Genomic DNA, 21,412 nt, shown 5'->3' with positions numbered 1-21,412 from the left:
TTAGAGTCCTTCTCTGGCACTCGGACGGATTCCAGCATAGATCATGGATTTTCAGTGCCGATTTTGAGATTCTAGTGTAGATGCTTGTATTCCGGTAAGGATTCTGGCATTCCAGTGGGAATTGTTAGATGGTAACCCAAGGATATACTGTGGGAATCCTGTTGGAGTTATGTTGAAAGACAGTGCAAATGTTGTAAAAATTCTACGGAAATTGGGATTTGGGAATTTGGATTGGTCTTATTAGAAAGATTCATGTGAGAATTCTCAGGGAACTTTTTGTAAAACCTGTAAGAATTCTTTGGGAATTGTGTATAAATACTGCGGGAATTGTGAACCTTATGGGAATTCCGTTTTTTTTTCATGACCATCCTGGAAAAAATCCAATTGGGATTCTGTGATATTCTTCAAGAATCCTGAGGGAATCCTGTGAGATGCCTTCAAGAATCCTGTAGAAACAATATGTCAATATCTTTGGAATCCTGCTAAATCCTTAGTGGTTTTTATTACGACAAAAATTATCATATTTATAAGTTTTATAAGTGTGTGCCCCGTAACCATTTTATACTAACGAGGCTGGCGTAAAATATAGGAGGAGAATGCTACTACTGCGGCTGTATCACGGAGAAAAAAAAATATAGTAATTACACACAAATGTTGGTTTGTTTCAACCAAAACTTTAGGTTGAATTTTGCACAAACATAAAATCAATTTGAATCAACTAATCGCGTTGTTTGAAATAAACTTACATTCTGCGTTAAATATTTAACGCCGTCTTAGTTGAAATCAACAAACATTTGTTAGAAATAACTAATTTGTAGGTTGTTTGATGTTGACAGTTCTCAAAACAAACGATCAAGCATTATTTCTAGTTTGCATCCACCAAAAATTAGTTTGGAACAAACAAGAGGTACAGTTTGAAACAAACAACAAATTTATTGAAATAACATTATATTAATAGAAATGATCATTTTTTAACGCAAAAAACTTCACAACACACAATTTGGACATACTTACGACAAACAACGTTCATTCACTGCAGGTTACATTGATATTTGTGCTCCATTAGGAAGAAATAAAATCGAGTGACACAGTGATCAATTTCACCCGAATTTACGGTAGATAGTTTGTTTCAAACAAAATATTGGTTTACAAACAACAAGTGTTAGTTTCGAAACAACAAAAATTTTAGTTTGAATTTCAACCATTTTTTTGTTGTTGTTTCAAACTAGCTTGTTTTTTCTCCGTGATGTATACTCCACTGCACTGTGACGTCACGCATCAATTTTGACAGGTACTGGTCCTGTTGTTTACAGTTTGGACTTAGTACTTTTTTCGAATCATTCTTAATTTTGTAAAAGTTTGCTGCGAGGAGAAGTCAAATCCACTGCAGATACCCACGGATCGTATTATTCTATCTTCCTACCGTGGAAAATCGTCCCCATCAGCATGCTGGTGATAGAAATGCGAAGATGAAAAAATTATGGAAAAAAAGTCCGAAACGTAAACAACAGGACCAGCAGCTGTCAAATAAGTGAGGTTAGGCTCGTCATATGCAGCGCTCTATATGAATGTATCCAGCTTTTTGCGCTAGCTATAAAAGTGCGGGGGGTGATCCGACTTTGACATTTCTTGCTCACCGATTTTATAGTTTAGTCTTAGTAGGCCATGCTCTACGGTTGTTGATTGGAATGTCAAAAATTTTCACAGGATTTGCTTTGCATCTGCGTTTATTTTGTATTGCAATATTTATATTTTTATAAATACCAACTTCATTCTTTTCATTTTAGGAATCAACACCAGGAAAGCGTTTTTGGCCTAATTAGAGATAAAGAATTTTGAAGATAGCATTTTGTCCATCGTTATTTGTTTAAATACTCTGGCCAACACGATCAACCAACATTAGCAAATCCGGCTCGACCATTATATATTTGATAACCTTCCGTAAATTTTATGGAGAAAATAGGGAAATAAAACATGCAAGTTTTCAAATTTCTACAAGTGGTGGTCTGAGATGTTGAATATAGACCCTAGGCACGTTTTATATCGTTCAAACATGCAGTTCTTTGCTTAAATCATTGCCGGGGATAAGCTTGTTGAAATTATAAGTCTATCATTCACGGGGGACAGTCATTCATTGGATCCGGAAAACATGACCCAAGTTGGAGGTGTGCTTAAAATGTATCCAAATGTGCACCTTTAAATCCAAATGACCTGGATCCGTACTGGCCAAGATTCGAACTATTCGTCAAGCGAGAATATCCCCTGAACTCTAAAAATTCATTCAAGGGTCGTCCAAGCTCGGTCTTGCAGAAAAAACTTAAACAAAATCATAAGAATTCCATCTCTAAAGCTTGTTTGGCATCAAAATCTTCGTACAGTTCACAACACTCGTTCACATAGTTCAGTTTGTTCGGACTTTAAGTGGGTAGAAAAACGTCTCTCTCCTTGCGTTCGTTTTGTTAAAAATCTGTCGGGGGATTCACCGCTGCACCGTTTATTCCCTTTTATCCGAACACAGTTATTATTGAGAATTAGCAGGAATCAGTCCATTTGGTAACTGCCTACTCCCTAAAATGGTAATAACATGGAATCAGGAATCAATTAATCAGATTTTCGTTACTTCAATCAAGGATCCATTTTTTGACATTATTTTGCATAAACATGACAATTTTTCGAAATCGCAAGGTTTGCTTCGATTAAACCATAAACATATTATAGTGTGGGCAGGATACGTCAAAAAGGGGTGATTCAATGTTTATAGCAAGCTAGCGTAAAAAGCTGGATGTATGTTTGAATGTGCAAACTAGTATGTGTTGTGCATGTACGTGTATGTTCTTGTGTGAGCTTTGTACACATGTCACATTCAGCATCATTTTGTGATGTAGTTTTCAAATAAACCTCTTTTTGTTATTTATATTAATGGTAACATGTTATTACCGTTTACATTATATTTGTCATAATATCTTGTCACTTTTGAATGCACCATACCACCTTCTAACATTTGTGAAAATAATCAAAGATCGTTATTTTTTCAATATTTTGCGTACATATGACCCACTGTGTACTGTAACAAAATGTGACCGTAGATTTTCATTTAAATGACGGTTTTAGCATTCTCTTATCATATTGCGATACTCCAGCAAGAATCAGGTGATTACTACAAATGTGAAATAATTCGGGCGTTAATGGGTTAACAAAACGAGCACTTTACAATGACGAACTTTATGACTACAGTCGACTCTCCACAACTCGATATTCTATAGCTCGATATACTCTATAACTCGATGGATTTTTCGGTCCCTTCAAATTCCCAAACATCATGCTCTCCATAACTCGATATCTTCATTAGTCGATGTCACGTGAGAGGAAAATTTCCCTCCATAACTCGATGTCCATTCTAAAATCCTTCTTATACGGGGAAACTTGGACTAATTCTTGTTTGGAAGTGAATAAATACTTGCAAATTGTAAAAAAATGTTTAAATACATTATAATAACAAAAAATATTTAAGGTAAAAAATGGGATTTTTCGAACATTTCGGAAAACAGTTTTCAAATAATTGATTGCAAAATAATACCAACAAACTATTATTGCTTTTTTACAGTAGTAATCATATATGAATTGGAAATAAAGAAATTTGTTTCTTCGATTTTGGAATACTTTGGTATATTCTATAACTCGATAATTCTATAACTCGATAATTCTATAACTCGATAATTCTATAAGTCGATGGTCCCTTGAATATCGAGTTATGGAGAGTCGACTGTACTTCCTGTCTGCCTTTCTTTCATTCTACAGGGAATTTTATTCATATTTGTAAATTCGCCTGGGTTCAAGCATCGCTAAGCTTCAACCCAGGTGAAATGACATTTAGTGTAGAAATTCACAGCAGAATGAAAGAGAGGCAGATAGAGAATAGTCATTAATGCATAAACTTTAGCAATTCTTCGACTATTTTTATTTCTGAGTATGGCGAATCGATAGAGAAAGTAGAGTTGACAGCATCGCACTCTATCTTCATAGATAAGGAACAGACGAGGTCTAGGAAACTGGGACTGACCCATAACAAGACTAGTAGTGCTCAACAACCCCAAGTCCGAACAACGGGCGCTTCTCGGTTGGTGATTTGTAAAACTGTTTTTTTTATTGGTATAATAGCTCAAAACATGTGTAGAATATATTCATTCTAATGGAAGATTATTGCATCATAATATGCTATGGTTTACGGGAGATGCTAAGCTTTTCGGGGTGCTGCAATATTCAACTTTGGTGTTGCAATACTAGATGATGCGATTCCATACTTATGTGTGTAGTGTTCAAAAATAACATAACAGAAAATATAAATTAATGCATATTTTAATGTTTTCTTTTATGATTCGATTATCCGAAGCGATTATATTATGCGGAGTGAATACAAATACTTCGAATAATCAAGTCCGACATATTCACCCAATCGGGGGATCACTGTTTACAAACTCACTTCACCTAATCTTATAACGTTTAATTAGCGTGCATCTGCGAGGCAAACAAACGCGACAACTGCATCGCGCGCGACCACGTGAAAAGGCGTACCATGTGCGCGCCTTTTTTTACCACCGCGATAGTGCTCCTTCATGCACCACAACACATATCTAACTGCTCTTCGGCGTCGTCCCAAAAGGTATCCACTCAGAAAACAGCTGCTGCCTTTTGCCTGTTGTTTTCGCGGCCCTTGGCCTTGACTGCGACGAAACCGACGTCGTCGAGACGGACGTTGCAACGTCATGATCTGCAGTCTGCAGTGAGATGCACTCGACATGTTTAGATTCTGATTGCTTGTTCAGTGTAGTTGCATTCATGCAAGGGACAGCATCTGATCGCGAGGCGCAAAAAAATCGGTGGCAGTTTTCAAACGCGTTCTTCCGTGATGCAGCTCATCACCTACGATTTCATTTCCGGCTGTTTCGGCGGTAACGTGTTGCGTGTGTGCGTGTTTCCGTCTTCTTAGTGTTGTTGCAAATAAATTTTACTCGTTTTTACTACACAATCTTGTCGATAATCCATTTAATTGTGATACGCATATCTTATTTTCAGGGGCTTGTGGCATTCTGGTGGGACATCCGCTGGACACAATCAAAACATGGCAGCAATTTTCCAACCATAAAATTCGCGCCTCAGTCTACAACATAATCGTGCGTCACAACGGGGTAAGTCCAGATGTAGCGCGTCACATGATTCACGACGTCACGTCATCGTCGTCGTTAGCGCCTCCTCGAGAAGCCTACACGACGTGCGATCAAATCCACGACAGATCTGAAGCATTGTGATTTTATTTCTCTAAAAATAGCACCCCTGAGCTAATTTTAGATTGTTTGGGATGTATATCTGCCAAGCAGGAACTATCTGCACACAATCGAAAGTGAATTTGATTGCTGGTTGTTGACAGAAAACATGTCACAAGCGTCGTTGAAGCGTTGCAACTATGCCTGTAGTCTGAAATATTTCATCGCGTGACTCACACAGTGGGTGTGTTTCGTTTCATTTTAGGTCGGAGGATTCTACAAGGGAATGTTCTTCCCGTTGATAACGAGTGGAGCATTAAATTCGGTCGTGTTTGCGGTATATGGAGAGTACATGAGGCAGCTTCAAGCACAGTAAGTTGAAATATTTATTAGGGAACTTTCATAAATAATATTAGATTACATTTAATGACACACTTAGGATACTAAATCATAAATTCTGGATGGAAACATTAATAATTATCTTTTGGAAAACAACGGTGACCTATAATTTAGTACTTTCTACAATGTCGTATCCATGGTCGTATCTCTTTGGAATTCAAATGTAGGAGTTCGTCTGGGACGATGGGCCTCTGTCATGGCCGTCTTTAAAGCCCAAGTAAAAATGATGTAAATGTGAAAGCTGAAAAAGCAGTTTTCTCATTTTAAACAAACAAACCGAAGAAAATAAAAATACACAGCTCTTTTATTTGCCAAATAAAACAGGTGTGTGTTTTTATTATCTTCGAATTGTTGATTTAAAATGAGAAAACTGCTATTTCAGTTTTAACATTTGTACCATTTTTACTTGCGTTTTAATTGTTTCAGGTGTTCTTGCGAAAAACCTTCATAGACCATTCTAAAGTTATTCAAGGTTTTCTCACAAATACAGATTATTTTCGAAATATTGGCAGTACAATGCGTTTTTAGGACTCACATCAATGTTTTGTTTCGTGAAGTTCAGAATTCATTTTTTTTTCTTACCTCAAGTAGCCCTTGAAGATTTTTCTTTTAAACTATTCTTGATTAACCTTCAAGGATTTAATATTAAATTAACCCAAAGCTCTCGGGAATTTTGTTTTTCTTGTGGAATTTCTCCAGTGGGTCGTGGTTAAATGCGTTTTTGATTTCTTTCAGAAATAACCCAAAATGTCTATAAGAACATCTATAATATTTTTTTTTAGGAATTATTCTGGAAATTCTTCGAGTTTTTTTCATAATTTGTTCCAGAAACCACAGGGAGAAAACTTTTTGCAAATTGACATCTTTTCTTAAGTGGCTTTAACATGTCTGTCTTCAATGGATTACCTGCTTTGCGCTTGTCCACAGTTGATCAGCAGAAGTTTTTTCGTTTTATTTTGTATGGGGAAAGGCATCTAATTTCAAATATCATGTGAATGAAAGCTTTAATCGAAAAAATATTTGATAGGCGTGATAGTTATCATCACCACGCATAACTGGTACCGTCAAACGGGGTAACTTGCAACAATTTTCAACTTCAAAGCTATATGGATGAAAAATTTGAGGATTCCGATGAGACAAAAACCATCTAGTATCCTAATCGCCACGTGAAGAATACCACGCGGTATAAATTTTAGCAGTATTTGGTTTTCTGGGATCAGGAGGGACGAAAAATATACATTTTTCATGCTACCCCTGATGTGGGGTAACATGCAACACACAATGCTACTTGAAGTACACTATTGAAAACTTAACCTATAACGTGTTAGTATGATCATATAATAATTTTCTGCAATAAAAGTATGACGATAATTAGAAACGGCTACTGTACTCTTACAAAACTAATTATTATTGATTGAATTATGAGTATTAAACCAATTTGATTAAAAACTTCATTAGTATTGCATAAAGTGTCCACACGGGGATATTTCTAGCATATTATAAGTCTTGACAATAATTGGAAGACCATTAAAACGATTTGATGCAACTTTTCTACAAATACAATTGTAATTTAGGATATGCTTCACATAACTTATTGTTTATACAAATCAAAGCGACGTATCACATATTGATATGTATATTTTAAAATGGTCTCTATTGGTGTTCTAAAACAATTTTTAGCATACTTCATGCAGAAAGTCTCCAATGGCAGATCTGCAAGTTAGTTTTTGCACAGATTTTCATTTTTTTTCATTATTTTCATGAATAAAATAAATCTAAATCTAATAATAAAGCGATTCATGTAAATTTTTCAATATTTAATACCAAACGTGTATTGAATTAATCGCGGTACAAAAATTTTGAAGTTACTGAACAAATTTATGTTCAATTTTGCCTTTTCATGTGTTTTCGATGATAAACGGCAAAAAATATCAAACAATTGAGATCAAAATAGCTGTTGCAAGTTACCCCACAAGGGTAGTCAAAAAGGGTTTTTGAATTTTTATACCCAAACCCTTGCCAAAATCTTCTGTTGTATACCTGAGGTCAATAAGTGGCGGAATAAATTTTGAAAATTAAACTCAATGCTGAACGAAACGATAGTTCGGTTACATGTCGAAGTGTTGCAAGTTTCACCCCTGTTGCAAGTTACCCCGTTTGACGGTACCAAATATTTTTTCGAAAATAGTTCCCAATATTGAGAAATGATTCGTTAGATGCATTTCGCCATACAAATATTTTCCGCGTTGCCCTTTACCGATTTTTCGTACATAGACACTAGCGCATGTGCGTTACCATGTGGCGAGTAGCGAATCAGGTCATACATGTAACCCATTGATCCAAGCACTTTATTGTTATTTTATCATTGATAATGATAATTGAAATGAAATTAACTTTGACAACACACAGTTTTATATTTAAATTTTATGAGAATAACAAATTTTAACTTAAATATTATTATAACATTGTGAAAATCATCGAAAAAATCAAGCTTGTCAGGTCTAAAAATCCGGACACTGGTAACATTTCTTGTCTATATTCCCGGACACAATTGAATCAAAATCCGGTATTATAAAACAAAATATTGGAATAACATCTATATAAAGCTTGTTTTAATTAAATTGTTTGTCACATTTTTAAACATTGATGAGGTAATTTGCTTTATTACACTTAAGAAAATGAAATATTTGCAAATTAGTGGTTCAATTTTCTCAACCGAATCCAAACATATGCGATTTAGCACTTGGTATTTTTACTTGAACAATAATTTACTCATAAAGTTTTTCTTTGCATAAAACTACCTTCCAATCACTCACAAAACTTTAGCCATAGTATTTTCCAGTCTTTTTTTTAATTTCTTCTCAAGTGAGTGAATAACATATGTAAAACATAGTGCTTTGAAATGATGTCCGGATTTAAAGACACCTGCTCGTAATATATTGGAATGGATCGACTCATATTTAACCACTCGCGAGCTAATAGTGAAATTCAAAGGAAATAGGTCAACTCCCATACATGTCACTTCAGGGGTTCCACAAGGCTCTCATTTAGGTCCGATTTTGTTTATACTGTTTGTGAACGACCTGTCTTTTATTCTTGACAAACTAAAAGTATTAATATATGCTGACGATATGAAACTTTATCTGGAAATAAAAACTGCACAGGACATACATACTTTTAAATATGAAGTACAAATTTTCCACACATGGATTCAGAAAAGTCTACTACAACTGAATGAAAAAAAATGTAACCTGATATCTTTTAACAGGAAAAGAAACATTCCGAATATTTCAATAACTTTAGGCAATCAGAATGTTGAAAAATGTAATAGAATCAGAGATTTAGGCATAATTTTAGATTCAAAACTTACTTTCATTGATCACTATAACACTATGATAAATAAAGCCAATAATATGTTAGGCTTCATTAAACGCTTCGCTTATAACTTCAATGATCCATACACAATAAAAACTTTGTATATTGCCTATGTTAGATCAATACTTGAATATTGCAGCATAATTTGCTCACCTTTTTCAACAGTACATGAAGAAAGGATAGAGTCGGTGCAAAAACAATTTTTATTATATGCTCTTCGCAAATTAGGTTGGACGGAAATACTATCTTACAAAGCAAAATGTATGTTATTTATAAACGATATGGTTTCTCACAAAGTTGATTTACCAGAATTATTATCTAAATTTAACTTTTATGTACCATCAAGATGTTTACGCCATCGAGAACTATTTGGGGGTCATGCACAAATTACGTCACGCTCCAGGGGGGGAGCCAAGCGTGACAAGCCTTACAACATTTTCGGAGGTCTCATACAATAAGTGTGACAAGGGGGGGGGGGGTGTACCATCCCTTGCAATCAACTATCGCCGTACTTCTTCTTCTTCTTCTTTCTGGCGTTACGTCCCCACTGGGACAGAGCCTGCTTCTCAGCTTAGTGTTCTTATGAGCACTTCCACAGTTATTAACTGAAAGCTTACTATGCCAATGACCATTTTTGCATGCGTATATCGTGTGGCAAGTAAGATGATACTTTATGCCCTGGGAAGTCGAGAAACTTTCCAATCCGAAAAGATCCTCGACCGGTGGGATTCGAACCCACGACCCTCAGCTTGGTCTTGCTGAATAGCTACGCGCTTACCGCTACGGCTATCTGGGCCGTACTAATTATACAAAATTCGGACCAATGAACCAAACGATGACTACTTATAATAAACATTATGATTTAATTGACTTAACTTGACTTACGCACATTATCCTAAGTAGGAAAATTGAATGTATTATTGAAACTAGCGCATAAGAAATTCTATGTAACGGTCTACAAACATGATTGACGACAATAAATAAATAAATAAATCCCGGACAGTCTTTTTCAATCCAATGACCACATGTTTTAATGATTATTAACGACGATGGTGCTTCAGAATACTTATACTTACAGTAGTGGACAGAATAAAGTACGCATTGGCCGTTTTTCAATACAAAATGATCAAGTTTGGAGTCTTATATCTCGGTTTCTAGTTGTCCGATTGACTTGAAATTTTCACCACAGCTTGAAAGTAATCTCAAATTTGCTAGGCTAGAAATTCATAGTTTTTCATTACGGACTTTTAAGTTATCGCAAATCGCAAAATGACAAAATTTTAAAGTAAAAATAATTTTTAAATGAAAATATTTAGAGCAATATGTCCTTCTGCAAAAATGTACAATTTGATAAGACACACAAGTTTGCAGAACATAATTTTTCGGTAAAACTGATTGTTTTCAAAATAAAATTTTGCAATTTTTTGCAAATTGAGAGATTTTTAATAATTTAAAAGATTGTGTTTCAAATGCAGTGATATTTTAATTGAGTAAAATCTATGTTATATCTAGGCTGTGGTGAAAATTTCAGATCAATCGGACCACTAAAAGCTGAGATTCAGATCTCCAAACTTGACCATTTTGTATGGAAAAACGGCCAATGCGTACTTTATTCTGTCCAGTACTGTATATAGGGTTCACTATCCTATTCAAAACACTTTCTGAAAATTTCAATTTAAACAAATTATTGGCAACTAAAAGCTGTGACGCGTTCGTCCTAAAATGATTGACACTGTAGAGAAACCACGTCCGTCAGCAGTAACTTTTTTATTTTTATTGTTATTAATTATCAGGCAATCGGGCACCCCGGGCACCCCAACCCGGGTGGTAAGTCCCACTCCGTCAATAGCTTTTCCGGTACTCTCAGCTCGACCAACTCCATGGTACCTGGAGTCTCTGTTAGACATCACATGCAACGCTACCCAAATCCCGTCGAAACTTCACTGTCAGAGAATGCTCCTTCAATACCATCGTCAGGGTTTTCCGATACATCCTTCTCGGACAACCGGCCTCAGCGGATAGACTCCCCCTCTGGGCTCCACGGGCACTTCAACCCGTGTGATAAGCCCCCTCCATCATTAGTGATTTGACAACCAGGCCTTCCGAAACTGCCTGCTTGGCCACCTATGTTACAGCGGCAGCTCATTCTCAGCACACCAACCTGGGCGACAGATCCTTTCCACGGCAAACGTCTCAGAACTCCAGCGGAACCTCATCGATTTCCCGAAATTCTTTTCCCATGCCAACTCTGCCAAAACCAATTACCTTTCTTCTTCAATGGAACATGATTGGTTTCTAATAACCTCGCAAACCTCGAACTTCTAGTTCATGATACTGCACCGTGGTGCTTAGCTCTGCAGGAAGTGAACAGGGTATCGGTTGAGCAGCTCAACCGCTCGCTTCGTGGCCAATATCGTTGGGCTATGCTCCGTGGCAGTAACTTGAGACACTCAGTCGCCATGGGTGTATTAACGTCGATCCCTTTTGAGGTCCTCAGGCTCGACTCAGACCTACCCGTTGTCGGAATACGCCTTAACGGGCCTATCAGGATTTCCGTTTTAAACGTCTATCTCCCCTGCGGAACCTTACCCAACCTGCGTGAGCGGATTGATCGAATACTTGAGGTGATATCCGGACCTACCCTTTTCGTTGGTGACATGAACGCTCATCACCCTAGTTGGGGCGGGCACCGCTCTGATGCCAGAGGAATCCCCTCCAAAATATTTTCGAGGAACATGACCTTATTGTCCTTAACAACGATGCAAATACCTTCTTTAACGGGCATACCTCCTCAGCCATCGACGTAGCTGCAGTAAGTCGCTCCTTCGTTAACCGTCTTCAGTGGAGTGTGGACTCCGATATGTACGGCATCGATCACCATCCTATTCGAATAGGCTCATTTGCCTCTCCGCCGGCTTTGGCCCGTCGGCCTAGATGGATGTACGAGAAGGCAGACTGGAACGAATACACTCAAAGCTTTCGCTATCTTTCCCGAAATCACGCACCCACCAATTTAACCGATTTGGCCAAAGTGATCCACAATGCCGCGGAATCATCCATACCTCGTACTAGCAATCGACCGGGCAGGAAGGCTCTACACTGGTGGACGGATGACACCAGAATAGCAGTCAAATCTAGGAGGAAACCACTACGCACGGTCAAGCGTATTCCCTTTGGATACCTTAACAAGGAAAACGCACTGAACCTATATCGGCGGCGACATATGGAATGCAAAAGGATAATCGCGGACGCCAAGCGCGCCAGCTGGGAAAATTTCCTGGACAGCATCAATCCAACACAAACTTCCTTTGACCTCTGGAGCAAGATAAATGCTCTCAGTGGAAAGCGTAAAGCAACACCACTTACATTTCAAATTCAAGGCTCTGATATTTCGGATCCTCCAGCAGTAGCAATGGCTCTAGGCGAATATTTCGCAAAGCTAGCAGCCATCGACAGCTACAGCGATTTCTTTAAACGCCGTATTCAACCAACTCTCAGTTCTGTGGCTGATTTTTCCGTTCCTGATGATCATGATAACGCGCCAATCAACAATCAATTCACTCTCAGTGAGCTAATATTCGCAATCAAATATAGTACCGGTAAATCTGCTGGCCCAGATGGTATCGGTTATCCTCTCATAAAAAATCTTCCTCCTTCCGGCAAACTACAACTCTTGGATCTCATCAACAAAACATGGCTCACGGACAGTTTTCCGTCAGAATGGAGCGAAAGCCTTATCATCCCCATACCGAAGACTAACAGTGACTCTCGTGGCCCATCCAAATTCCGGCCAGTAGCACTCACGTGCTGTATGTCAAAGGTGATGGAGCGGATGGTGAACCGTCGACTAAAACAGTTCCTGGAATCTCATGACCTCTTGGACCATAGACAACACGCCTTTAGAGCAGGGCACGGGACTTCAACCTATTTTTCCCAACTCGGTGATGTACTACATACGGCTTACTCTAGTGGCATGCATACCGAGATCGTTTCCCTAGATTTATCGAAGGCGTTCAACCGGACATGGGGTCCATTAGTTCTCCGTCAACTAGTTCAATGGAATCTGTCGGGGCACATCATGCGTTTCGTGCAGAATTTTTTACAACAGCGTTCCTTCCGAGTCCTTGTTGGCGACTTCCTATCCGACTCATATCGGGAAGAGACCGGCGTTCCACAGGGTTCCGTGATAGCAGTCACTTTATTTCTGGTGGCAATGAACGGAGTGTTTAGCTACCTTCCCAGTGGCATATATGTATTTGTATACGCTGACGACATCCTTCTTGTCGTTAGCGGTATAACACCAGTTCGTGTCAGAATTAAAACCCAAGCAGCTGTCAACGCGGTATATAAGTGGGCCTCTGCAGTCGGCTTCGAGCTGTCCGCATCGAAAAGCGTTAGATGTCATGTTTGCCCATCTAATCATCGTAACCCCGTCCCAATTATGGTCAATGGGGCAGTTATTCCTAACAAAAAAACCGTCAAGGTGCTTGGAGTCACTGTTGACCATGGGCTCACCTTCCGGCATCACTTTGACTCGGTGAAGCAGAGTTGTCAAACCCGCCTAAATATAATCCGGACGATCTCACGCCCCCACCGAACGAACAATCGGGCAGTGCGCTTCCGGGTTGCGCAAGCCATAATCGATAGCAGACTAACATACGGGTTAGAACTCACCTGTATAGCGTTAGACCGACTCGTTAGCACTCTCGCTCCCGTATACCACGGGTATATACGCATAATATCAGGGTTGCTCCCTTCAACTCCTGCGGACTCAAGCTGCGTCGAAGCAGGTCTTCTACCCTTCCGTTTTTTCATTTACACGGCCGTCTGCAGAAAAGCTGCCGCTATTACCGAAAAAACATCCGGAGACGACAGGATTTTTATCCTATCTGAAGGGTGCAGAATCCTCCAGTCGGCCGCCAATGTGGACCTCCCCCCAGTGGCCAAGGTTCACTGGTACGGAGATATTTGTTGGCACTCATCGAAACCAAACATAGACAACGCAATTGCAAATCAGTTTCGCGCAGGTGATAATTCATCGTTTCTTAGAGCTACCGTCTTCGATTGGCTACATAACAAGTATCCCAGTCATGAAAAACGCTACACCGATGGGTCACTATCGAACCTTGGCGTCGGTTTGGGAGTTTCGGCCTCCGACATTTCACTAAGCCTTAGTCTTCCTCCTACATGCTCCGTTTTTTCCGCGGAAGCCGCTGCTATTTTCATAGCAGCCACCATACCATCCGACCGACCAGTATTAATCCTTACACATTCAGCAAGCGTGGTTTCTGCCTTGCAATCTGAAAGGCCCACACATCCATGGATTCAGGGGACGCTGGCGAATGCTCTGCCGAACACAACCTACGCATGGATTCCCGGACATTGTGGGATACCCGGAAATGTAGCTGCCGATAACCTCGCCGGGACCGGCCATTCTTCTCCTCGTTTCGAAGAAACGGTTCCTTTCGATGATGTGAAAAGATGGATTTCGAAAACCTTCAAGAACGTATGGGGTACTGAATGGGCTCAGTCTTACTCCCCGCACCTGCGAAAAATCAAACTCTCAACCGAAAACTGGATCGATTGTCCTCTTCTCCACGATCAACGAGTCATCTCCCGTTTAAGAACCGGGCATACGCGGGTTTCTCATAACATGGATGGACGTGGTCCTTTCAGACGGATGTGCTCAATCTGCGGCATTCAGAACTCCGTCGAGCATTTTATATGTACATGTCCGCAATACGAATCAGCCCGGAGATCCTTCGGAATTTCGGGAAGTATCCGCAGCGCCCTAGGAAACGATGCTGCCACCGTGTCAACTTTAATAGGGTTCCTAAAAGCTATCAACCTGTACGGACAAATATGACCCAACACTACAAGCCATCTTAGTCCGGCTAAGTAGATGTCCACCGACAAAGTCGGCGGCTATAAGCAATTAGGTTATCAAATTTTTCAAAATAAGGAAGTTTCGCATTATGCGGTGCGCATTTACAATTAGGATATATATGGTTGGGCTCGAAAGAGGCACCCCTTAAGGGTCCTCTTCCTCTTTTTTGAGGCACCATTTCGGTGACCTCTTCTGACGAGTGTTGAACTAGCTTTAAGTTAAAAAACCCTAAAATAAAGAAAGAAAAAAAAATATCAGGCAATGGTAACTACATTACGAATGATTGTGAAATGATCAACAATGTTGAAATTAAAATCTAACATTAAAATGTATCGCATTTTTTATAATATTAATTATAATTAATGAAAAATATCAAAATGTCCGGATATCGGTACCGTCCGGATTTTGATTCAGCACGGTAGTGAAATTATCCACAACTTTGACGAAGACACCAATGGTGTACCTATCTTCACTTTTGCAAATCCAGCAGTGAGATACCGTGCTGCATCAATACCCGGACGCTTAAGCTGGAACACATATTCAAACTTAGTTTTAAACCATTTTTCATCGAATAAGATGTAAGCTCATTTTTACTACACATCGTTTTATACTAGAACTTGATAAGAAAAGTAAATTTTATGTTGAAAGTTATGATATAACATGAAAATCATCAGAACTATCAGACTTGTCTTATCCATAAATCCGGACACCACAAGCATTACCTGTCTATGAATCCGGACACTCGTGAATCAAAATCCGAACAGCACTTTTGCAGTATGGAATATTGCAACAATATCCATAAAAAAAATTATCTGCATTTAATCGTATGTCGCATTTATAAAGGCCTTTGATCTATGATGTTTATGATATTGAAATGATTGTTAATTTGTGGTTCAATCACCCCAACTGAATCTAAACCTATACGGCTAGGTGCTTGAGGCTAGAGCCACAGAAATATTTGCATCGGACTGTTTTTCTGTGTATAAAACGGCATTATAATCACTGATAACATTTAACTGATAATGTTTGCGAGTTTTTTTTAGACTTACCATGCAAACATTCACTTTAACCAGTAAAACACTGTGCTCATCACTTATATCCGGATTCAAAACTAACTGTCGAATTCCGTGAAAATTTGTTATTTTGTTCCTTATCCGAAATAAGGATACACGTATTTTTGGATTTTTTGATTAGGGTGACCATTTCCAAAATAGGGTGACCAGAAAAATCGCGATTTTGCAAAATTTTTATTTTTAAAATAATTATAACTTTTGAACCGTTCGACCGATTTTCAATCTTTTTGAACGAAATGAAGGCTAGAGATTTTGACTTCTCAGGAAAAATATAAAATATCACAAAAAATGTGTTTTTTACATGGAAAAACTTAATAGTTTCCGTTTTTTCGTGTTTATATATATATATATATATATATATATATATATATATATATATATATATATATATATATATATATATATATATATATATATATATATATATACACTGAGAGGCAAAATAAAGTGCCCACCTTACCAGTTTTCAAATTTCTGTCGTTGATTTGGTTCAAATTAAAGTTAACACACTTAAATCTTTTTTGATATTTTATTTTTGATATTCTTTTAAAGTTGCACTTATGAAATTTTGATAAAAAAAAAGAATTTTACTCAAAAAAAAAGAAAATCAATTTGTATTGAAAAAAAAAAATAGTGACAAAATAAAGTGCCCACTTCCTTCTTGGCCCCAGAAAAGATGATTTTAAAAAATAAAAAGCAATTTAATAGTTGATGTGTCCTCTTTTGGCCTTAAGGACTTGCTGGAGGCGTTTCGGCATGCTTATCACCAGGTTTTGTAGGTGTTGTGGTTCTAGTTCTTCCCAGGCGCGCTCCAAGGCTTCAAAATAAATATTTTTGTTGGTAACACCAGTTTTGTCAACCCTGGCATCGAGAATCGCCCACAAATTCTCGATGGGGTTGAAGTCTGGGCTTTGTGGAGGCCATTCCAGCGGTTTAATCCGACAAGATCGGAAGAAAGACTTGGTCTTCTTGGCAGTATGCTTCGGGTCGTTGTTCTAGAGAAATATGAATTTCTCTTCAAGGCCCGTCTGGATCAGCGAAATCTCCAGATTTTCCCGCAAGATGTTTATGTAGGAATCTGCCGTCATTATTCCGTCGATTTTCACGAGGCTTCCTACTCCACTCCACGAAAAACACCCCCAGACCATCACATTGCCTCTTCCATGCTTCACCGTTCCTTGGATGTGGCGCTCTGCACCACACACGAGGTCTTAACCGAGTCATCTTTGTAGCCAACTGATTACTCATTTTGATTTTGATCATGTCCCTGTTACATTTCAAACATCCCTTGAAGGGATTCTCAATCCTATCAGCTCCACTTTCAATTATTTTCGAGCCGACTGGAATATATATGAAACATATATTAACTCTAATCTTGATGTTAACATTTTTTTTACAAACAAAACTTGATATTGACCATGCTCTTGAAACTTTAACAAATCCCATTGTTGAAGCCAGGAGCATTGTAATTCCAAAATGTGAAGTAAAATTTGAATCCGTGATTATAGACGATGATCTTAAACTCTTGATCCGCCTTAAAAACGTGAGGAGAAGGCAATTTCAACGCACTCGCGATCCTGATATGAAAATTATATGGCAGGATTTGCGGAAAAAAATCAAGAAACGTTTTGCACAATTAAGAAACAAAAACATTGAAAATAAGATTTCTCGATTGGACCCTGGCTCTAAGCCCTTTTGGAAATTATCTAAAATTTTGAAAAAACCTCAGAAACCAGTACCGGCATTGAAAGAGGAAAACAAATTATTACTAACTAATTGCGAAAAAGCTCAAAAACTTGCTATGCAGTAGTCCCAAAAGTGGCCAATTCAATTAAATTCCCATTTTGAGTCTACAGATACTTTATTTACGACAAGGCATGAAGAAAGAGCCGTCGCATGATATGTTTTGGTGTAAAAACAGAAATGTCCCCAATGACAGGTTCCTCCGGGAAATTCCGGTGGTTCCAAAAGTGGCCACTGTAGTCAATTATCCATTTTAGGTCAACAATAGCCCTATTTAGCACGAGACATGAAAAATGAACCGTCGCGCGATATGTATTGGAGTTCAATTTCAATTGTCCCTAATTACAGGTTCCCTCGGGGACATCCGGTGGTCCCGGAAGTAGTCACTGTAGTCAACTATCCATTTTGAGTCTACAGTTGCCCTATTTACGACAAGATATGATGAATGAGCCGTCGCATGATATGCTTTTGGGTCAAAATCGAAATGTCCCCTATGCAAGGTTCCCCCGGAGTACTTGGCGGCGCCATGAGTGGCCAAATCTGTACAAGACTCATTTTCAATTTATAATAGGGTATTTTATGATAAGCTAGGGAGAAAACAATATTGCGCGACATATTTTGAGTGAATAAATTGTTTGATCCCAATTCGGATCCACTACCGGCACCGATTCCGGGTAAATTACCATATCTTGATTGTTTCTGGACCGATCTTAATACTTGGCGCACCAATCGCTTCAGAATTTGATCTTCTATCTTCATGTGTAGTATTTTTTTGATTTTTTAGCCCAGACCTTTGCTAAGAACACGTCATAATTTTACTGCATAAGACATGCTTCCCGAAATCCGGATTATCACCGGTATCCGGTGGTCATAGTTCATCTCCATGGATGCACCTCAAAACTAGATTAGTTGACCCGTCCATTACTTCTTAAAGAATTGAAATCGGTCAATCTTTGTCAAAGTTACAGCATTCCAAAGTTATTGTGACAACCCCCTGTATATCAAATATTCCATCATTTGCGATACTTTAAAAATGGGAAGAGTACAAAAAAAGGGCGGAAAGCTCCCTGCAAATCTTATTACAACTCTTCATATTGTATTTAAAGTTGAAAACGTTATATGGCACATGAAATCCGCTGTCCTGAATATAAAACACTGTGTCGGTTTATTGATTAGATTAGATTTTTAAATAAAAAATTCAAAAAGTTCAAGTATATTTTAAAAATGACCTGAAGCAGACACGAACATTCTGAAAACGCCATTATTTTTGTTTATTTTTATACTTTCAAGCCCAGGGTGTCCGGTCTCTGTGCATTTAGATCGACTTTTTTTTGTCGAACAGTGTAAGGGATGGTACACAAATTATGTCACGCCAAATTTCAACTTTTTCGACCCCCTCCCCCCCCCTTTGTCACGTTTTTTGTATAAGCCCTCCGAAAATTTTGTAAGGCTTGTCACGCTTGGCTTGACCCCCTCCCCTCCCCCCCCCCTTTGAGCGTGACATAATTTGTGCATCACCCCTAATGTAATATGAATATGTTATTTGGCGTTTTTATTGTTTAAAAAGAGGTTATTCACATATTACGTAACTTATTTTTTTTAAGTTTTTTTTTATTAAAATGCAATCAAATTTGGCTGAAAGCACAAATTTTGTTTGTATTTTAACGAGTTTGATCAAAATGCGAATAAAGAGTGGTTAAATATATTTTATATCAACTATGTATGAAAAATATCTTCAAAATGTATGAAAATATTGAAATATTCAAATAGCTCTAACTTGCAAATCAGCAAATTTCTGCAAAAAATTAAACGTTTTTTGTAAGATCTAAGGATGTATTTTAAAGTGCAATATTCGAAATGGCGGCGACATGACGCGACAAGAGTTGTTTTTCATGTTCAAAATCATCAAAATTACTAAAATGTAATATTGAACAGTATTGAAGCTTCAACCAAATATTTTTTTCCATCCTCATGCTCAATAAAAGTGTTGAACCATAAGCTTTCAGATAGTGCGTAACTTTGGGAAAATATTGCATTCCTTAAATATGAATTTTGTACCTTATTTTATTGTTACATTTTTCAATTTTTTGACTTAGGCAGTTTGACGTCATAAAAGTCAAAGAAATTTTAATTTTAGTTCAATTTAAATTAAGAATCATAATAATATAATACATGATGTATATTTTAAAATGATGAAAACATAAAAATCTCAAAAAAGTGTGTTGGTAGTTTTGGCCGCACCCTTTATATGAAGCCCGGCCATTGTGCGACCGTAAAAAGTCAATAGTGCGATATAGGAGACCGTCTACTAAGGGTACACCCTAAGTGAATAATTTTCAAGATTCGCCATTCAAATTTGCTTTATGTAGCATGTAGATGTAGATAGTGTGGAGTAAACTAAATAATTACCATTTTAGGTGCAAAACCGAACGTGAACGACAGCAAAGCTGGCCAAAGCACGTCCTCCTGGCGGGATCAGTTGCCGGCGTAACGCAAGTTTTCCTCGGATGTCCCATTGAGGTTGTAAAAGTACGACTGCAAACCTTACGATGTAAGTTGTTCTTGGAGCATAGAATTCTTGTGAAATCACAACTCTTTCTCTCTCAACAGACATTGGCCGACCGTGGCGTTGCTTGATGGACATTCACCGCCTCGAGGGCCTGTCGGGAATCTACCGTGGCATTACGCCCATGATGTTGCGCGACGTTCTGCCGTACGGAATCTACATGTTGGTCTACGAATACATGCTTGGGATCGAGGAACGGCTTCACCGGGTCAAGCGGGATCGACTATCGAGTGGTTCCGGCGGAATGGTGGTCAGCAGTCCGTACGAGGCGTCACTGATTGCGATGGCCGGCGCTATGGCTGGCATTATTTCCTGGATGTTCATCGTACCCTTCGATGTGGTCAAAACGGTGATGCAGTCCGAGACGGATCCGACGGTGCACAAAAACATGTTGCATTGCTTTCGTACGTTGATAGATGTGAGTATGGGTTCGAAGTGATTTATCAAACATTTTAACGGATTCCACGATTTTTTTCAGCGACATGGATGGAGGTCACTGTTCAGAGGAAGCTTCATGGTTATTGCTAGGGCAGCACCGGTCAACTCCATTACCTTTCTGGGCTACGAATGGTGCCTGGGACAGTGCCATAAGTTTTTTGGAAATGCAGACAACAGAAGTTGCTGGTCGTGATCAGATTATGATCGAAGACCGTTATTTATTTGAATTCTATTGTGTTTAACAGATTAATCTATTCTTTTATTTTGTAAATATGTTAATGTAAAATGCGTCGATTATTTAAAAACAAGAGAAATCCTTTAATTTAGAAATAATTGTATAACAAACATATTCAACTATCCAGATAAGTGGGATCATTCTTATAAATGACGTGATGGTTTGACAAACATTACCTACCTTGATATCTCTAAAGCTACAGTCGTGACGCGTCTTTATTTGAAACCTTCAAGTAGACATGTTGTCACGATGAGAGGGGTTCCAATAAATTGGGCAGATGAAGTAAAGTATCTAGGGCTCATGCTAGATAAGGATTTAACTTTCAAAAATCACATTGAGGCCAAATCTAACAAATATGTAAAATGTCTCTATCCTCTTATTAATAGAAAATCAAAACTTTGTCTTAAGAACAAGCTTTTGTTATTCAAACATATT

At 38.2% G+C, this 21,412-nt stretch overlaps 1 protein-coding gene across 2 annotated transcripts; it reads left to right on the top strand.

Moving 5' to 3' along the window:
- Window positions 1-4,784: 4,784 nt before the first annotated feature.
- Window positions 4,785-21,028, top strand: LOC5580291 (solute carrier family 25 member 45). 2 transcript variants are annotated; one of them, XM_001662867.2, is made up of 6 exons: window positions 4,785-4,949; window positions 5,074-5,186; window positions 5,527-5,633; window positions 20,156-20,289; window positions 20,349-20,722; window positions 20,783-21,028. In XM_001662867.2, the coding sequence occupies exons 1-6, from the start codon at window positions 4,907-4,909 to the stop codon at window positions 20,933-20,935; spliced, it is 924 nt and encodes a 307-aa protein (XP_001662917.2). In that variant the 5' UTR covers window positions 4,785-4,906; the 3' UTR covers window positions 20,936-21,028. The 2 variants fall into 2 exon arrangements, with proteins under 2 accessions (XP_001662917.2, XP_021713080.1); XM_021857388.1 differs by having other exon boundaries at window positions 4,785-4,965; window positions 20,783-20,948.
- Window positions 21,029-21,412: the final 384 nt, after the last annotated feature.

This window comes from Aedes aegypti, chromosome 1 (genome assembly GCF_002204515.2).
Source record: "Aedes aegypti strain LVP_AGWG chromosome 1, AaegL5.0 Primary Assembly, whole genome shotgun sequence".
NCBI classification, from domain to species: domain Eukaryota; kingdom Metazoa; phylum Arthropoda; class Insecta; order Diptera; family Culicidae; genus Aedes; species Aedes aegypti.
The sequence above is the reverse complement of the archived record's forward strand: the minus strand, read 5'-3'. Positions and strand labels throughout refer to the sequence as shown.

Coding starts and splice junctions, on each gene's coding strand:
- LOC5580291 (XM_001662867.2), top strand. CDS start 4,907: ATGCAGCTCATCACCTACGATTTCATTTCCGGCTGTTTCGGCG. Junction 5,187..5,526: donor TAATCGTGCGTCACAACGGG/GTAAGTCCAGAT, acceptor GTTTCATTTTAG/GTCGGAGGATTCTACAAGGG. Junction 20,290..20,348: donor ACGACTGCAAACCTTACGAT/GTAAGTTGTTCT, acceptor CTCTCTCAACAG/ACATTGGCCGACCGTGGCGT.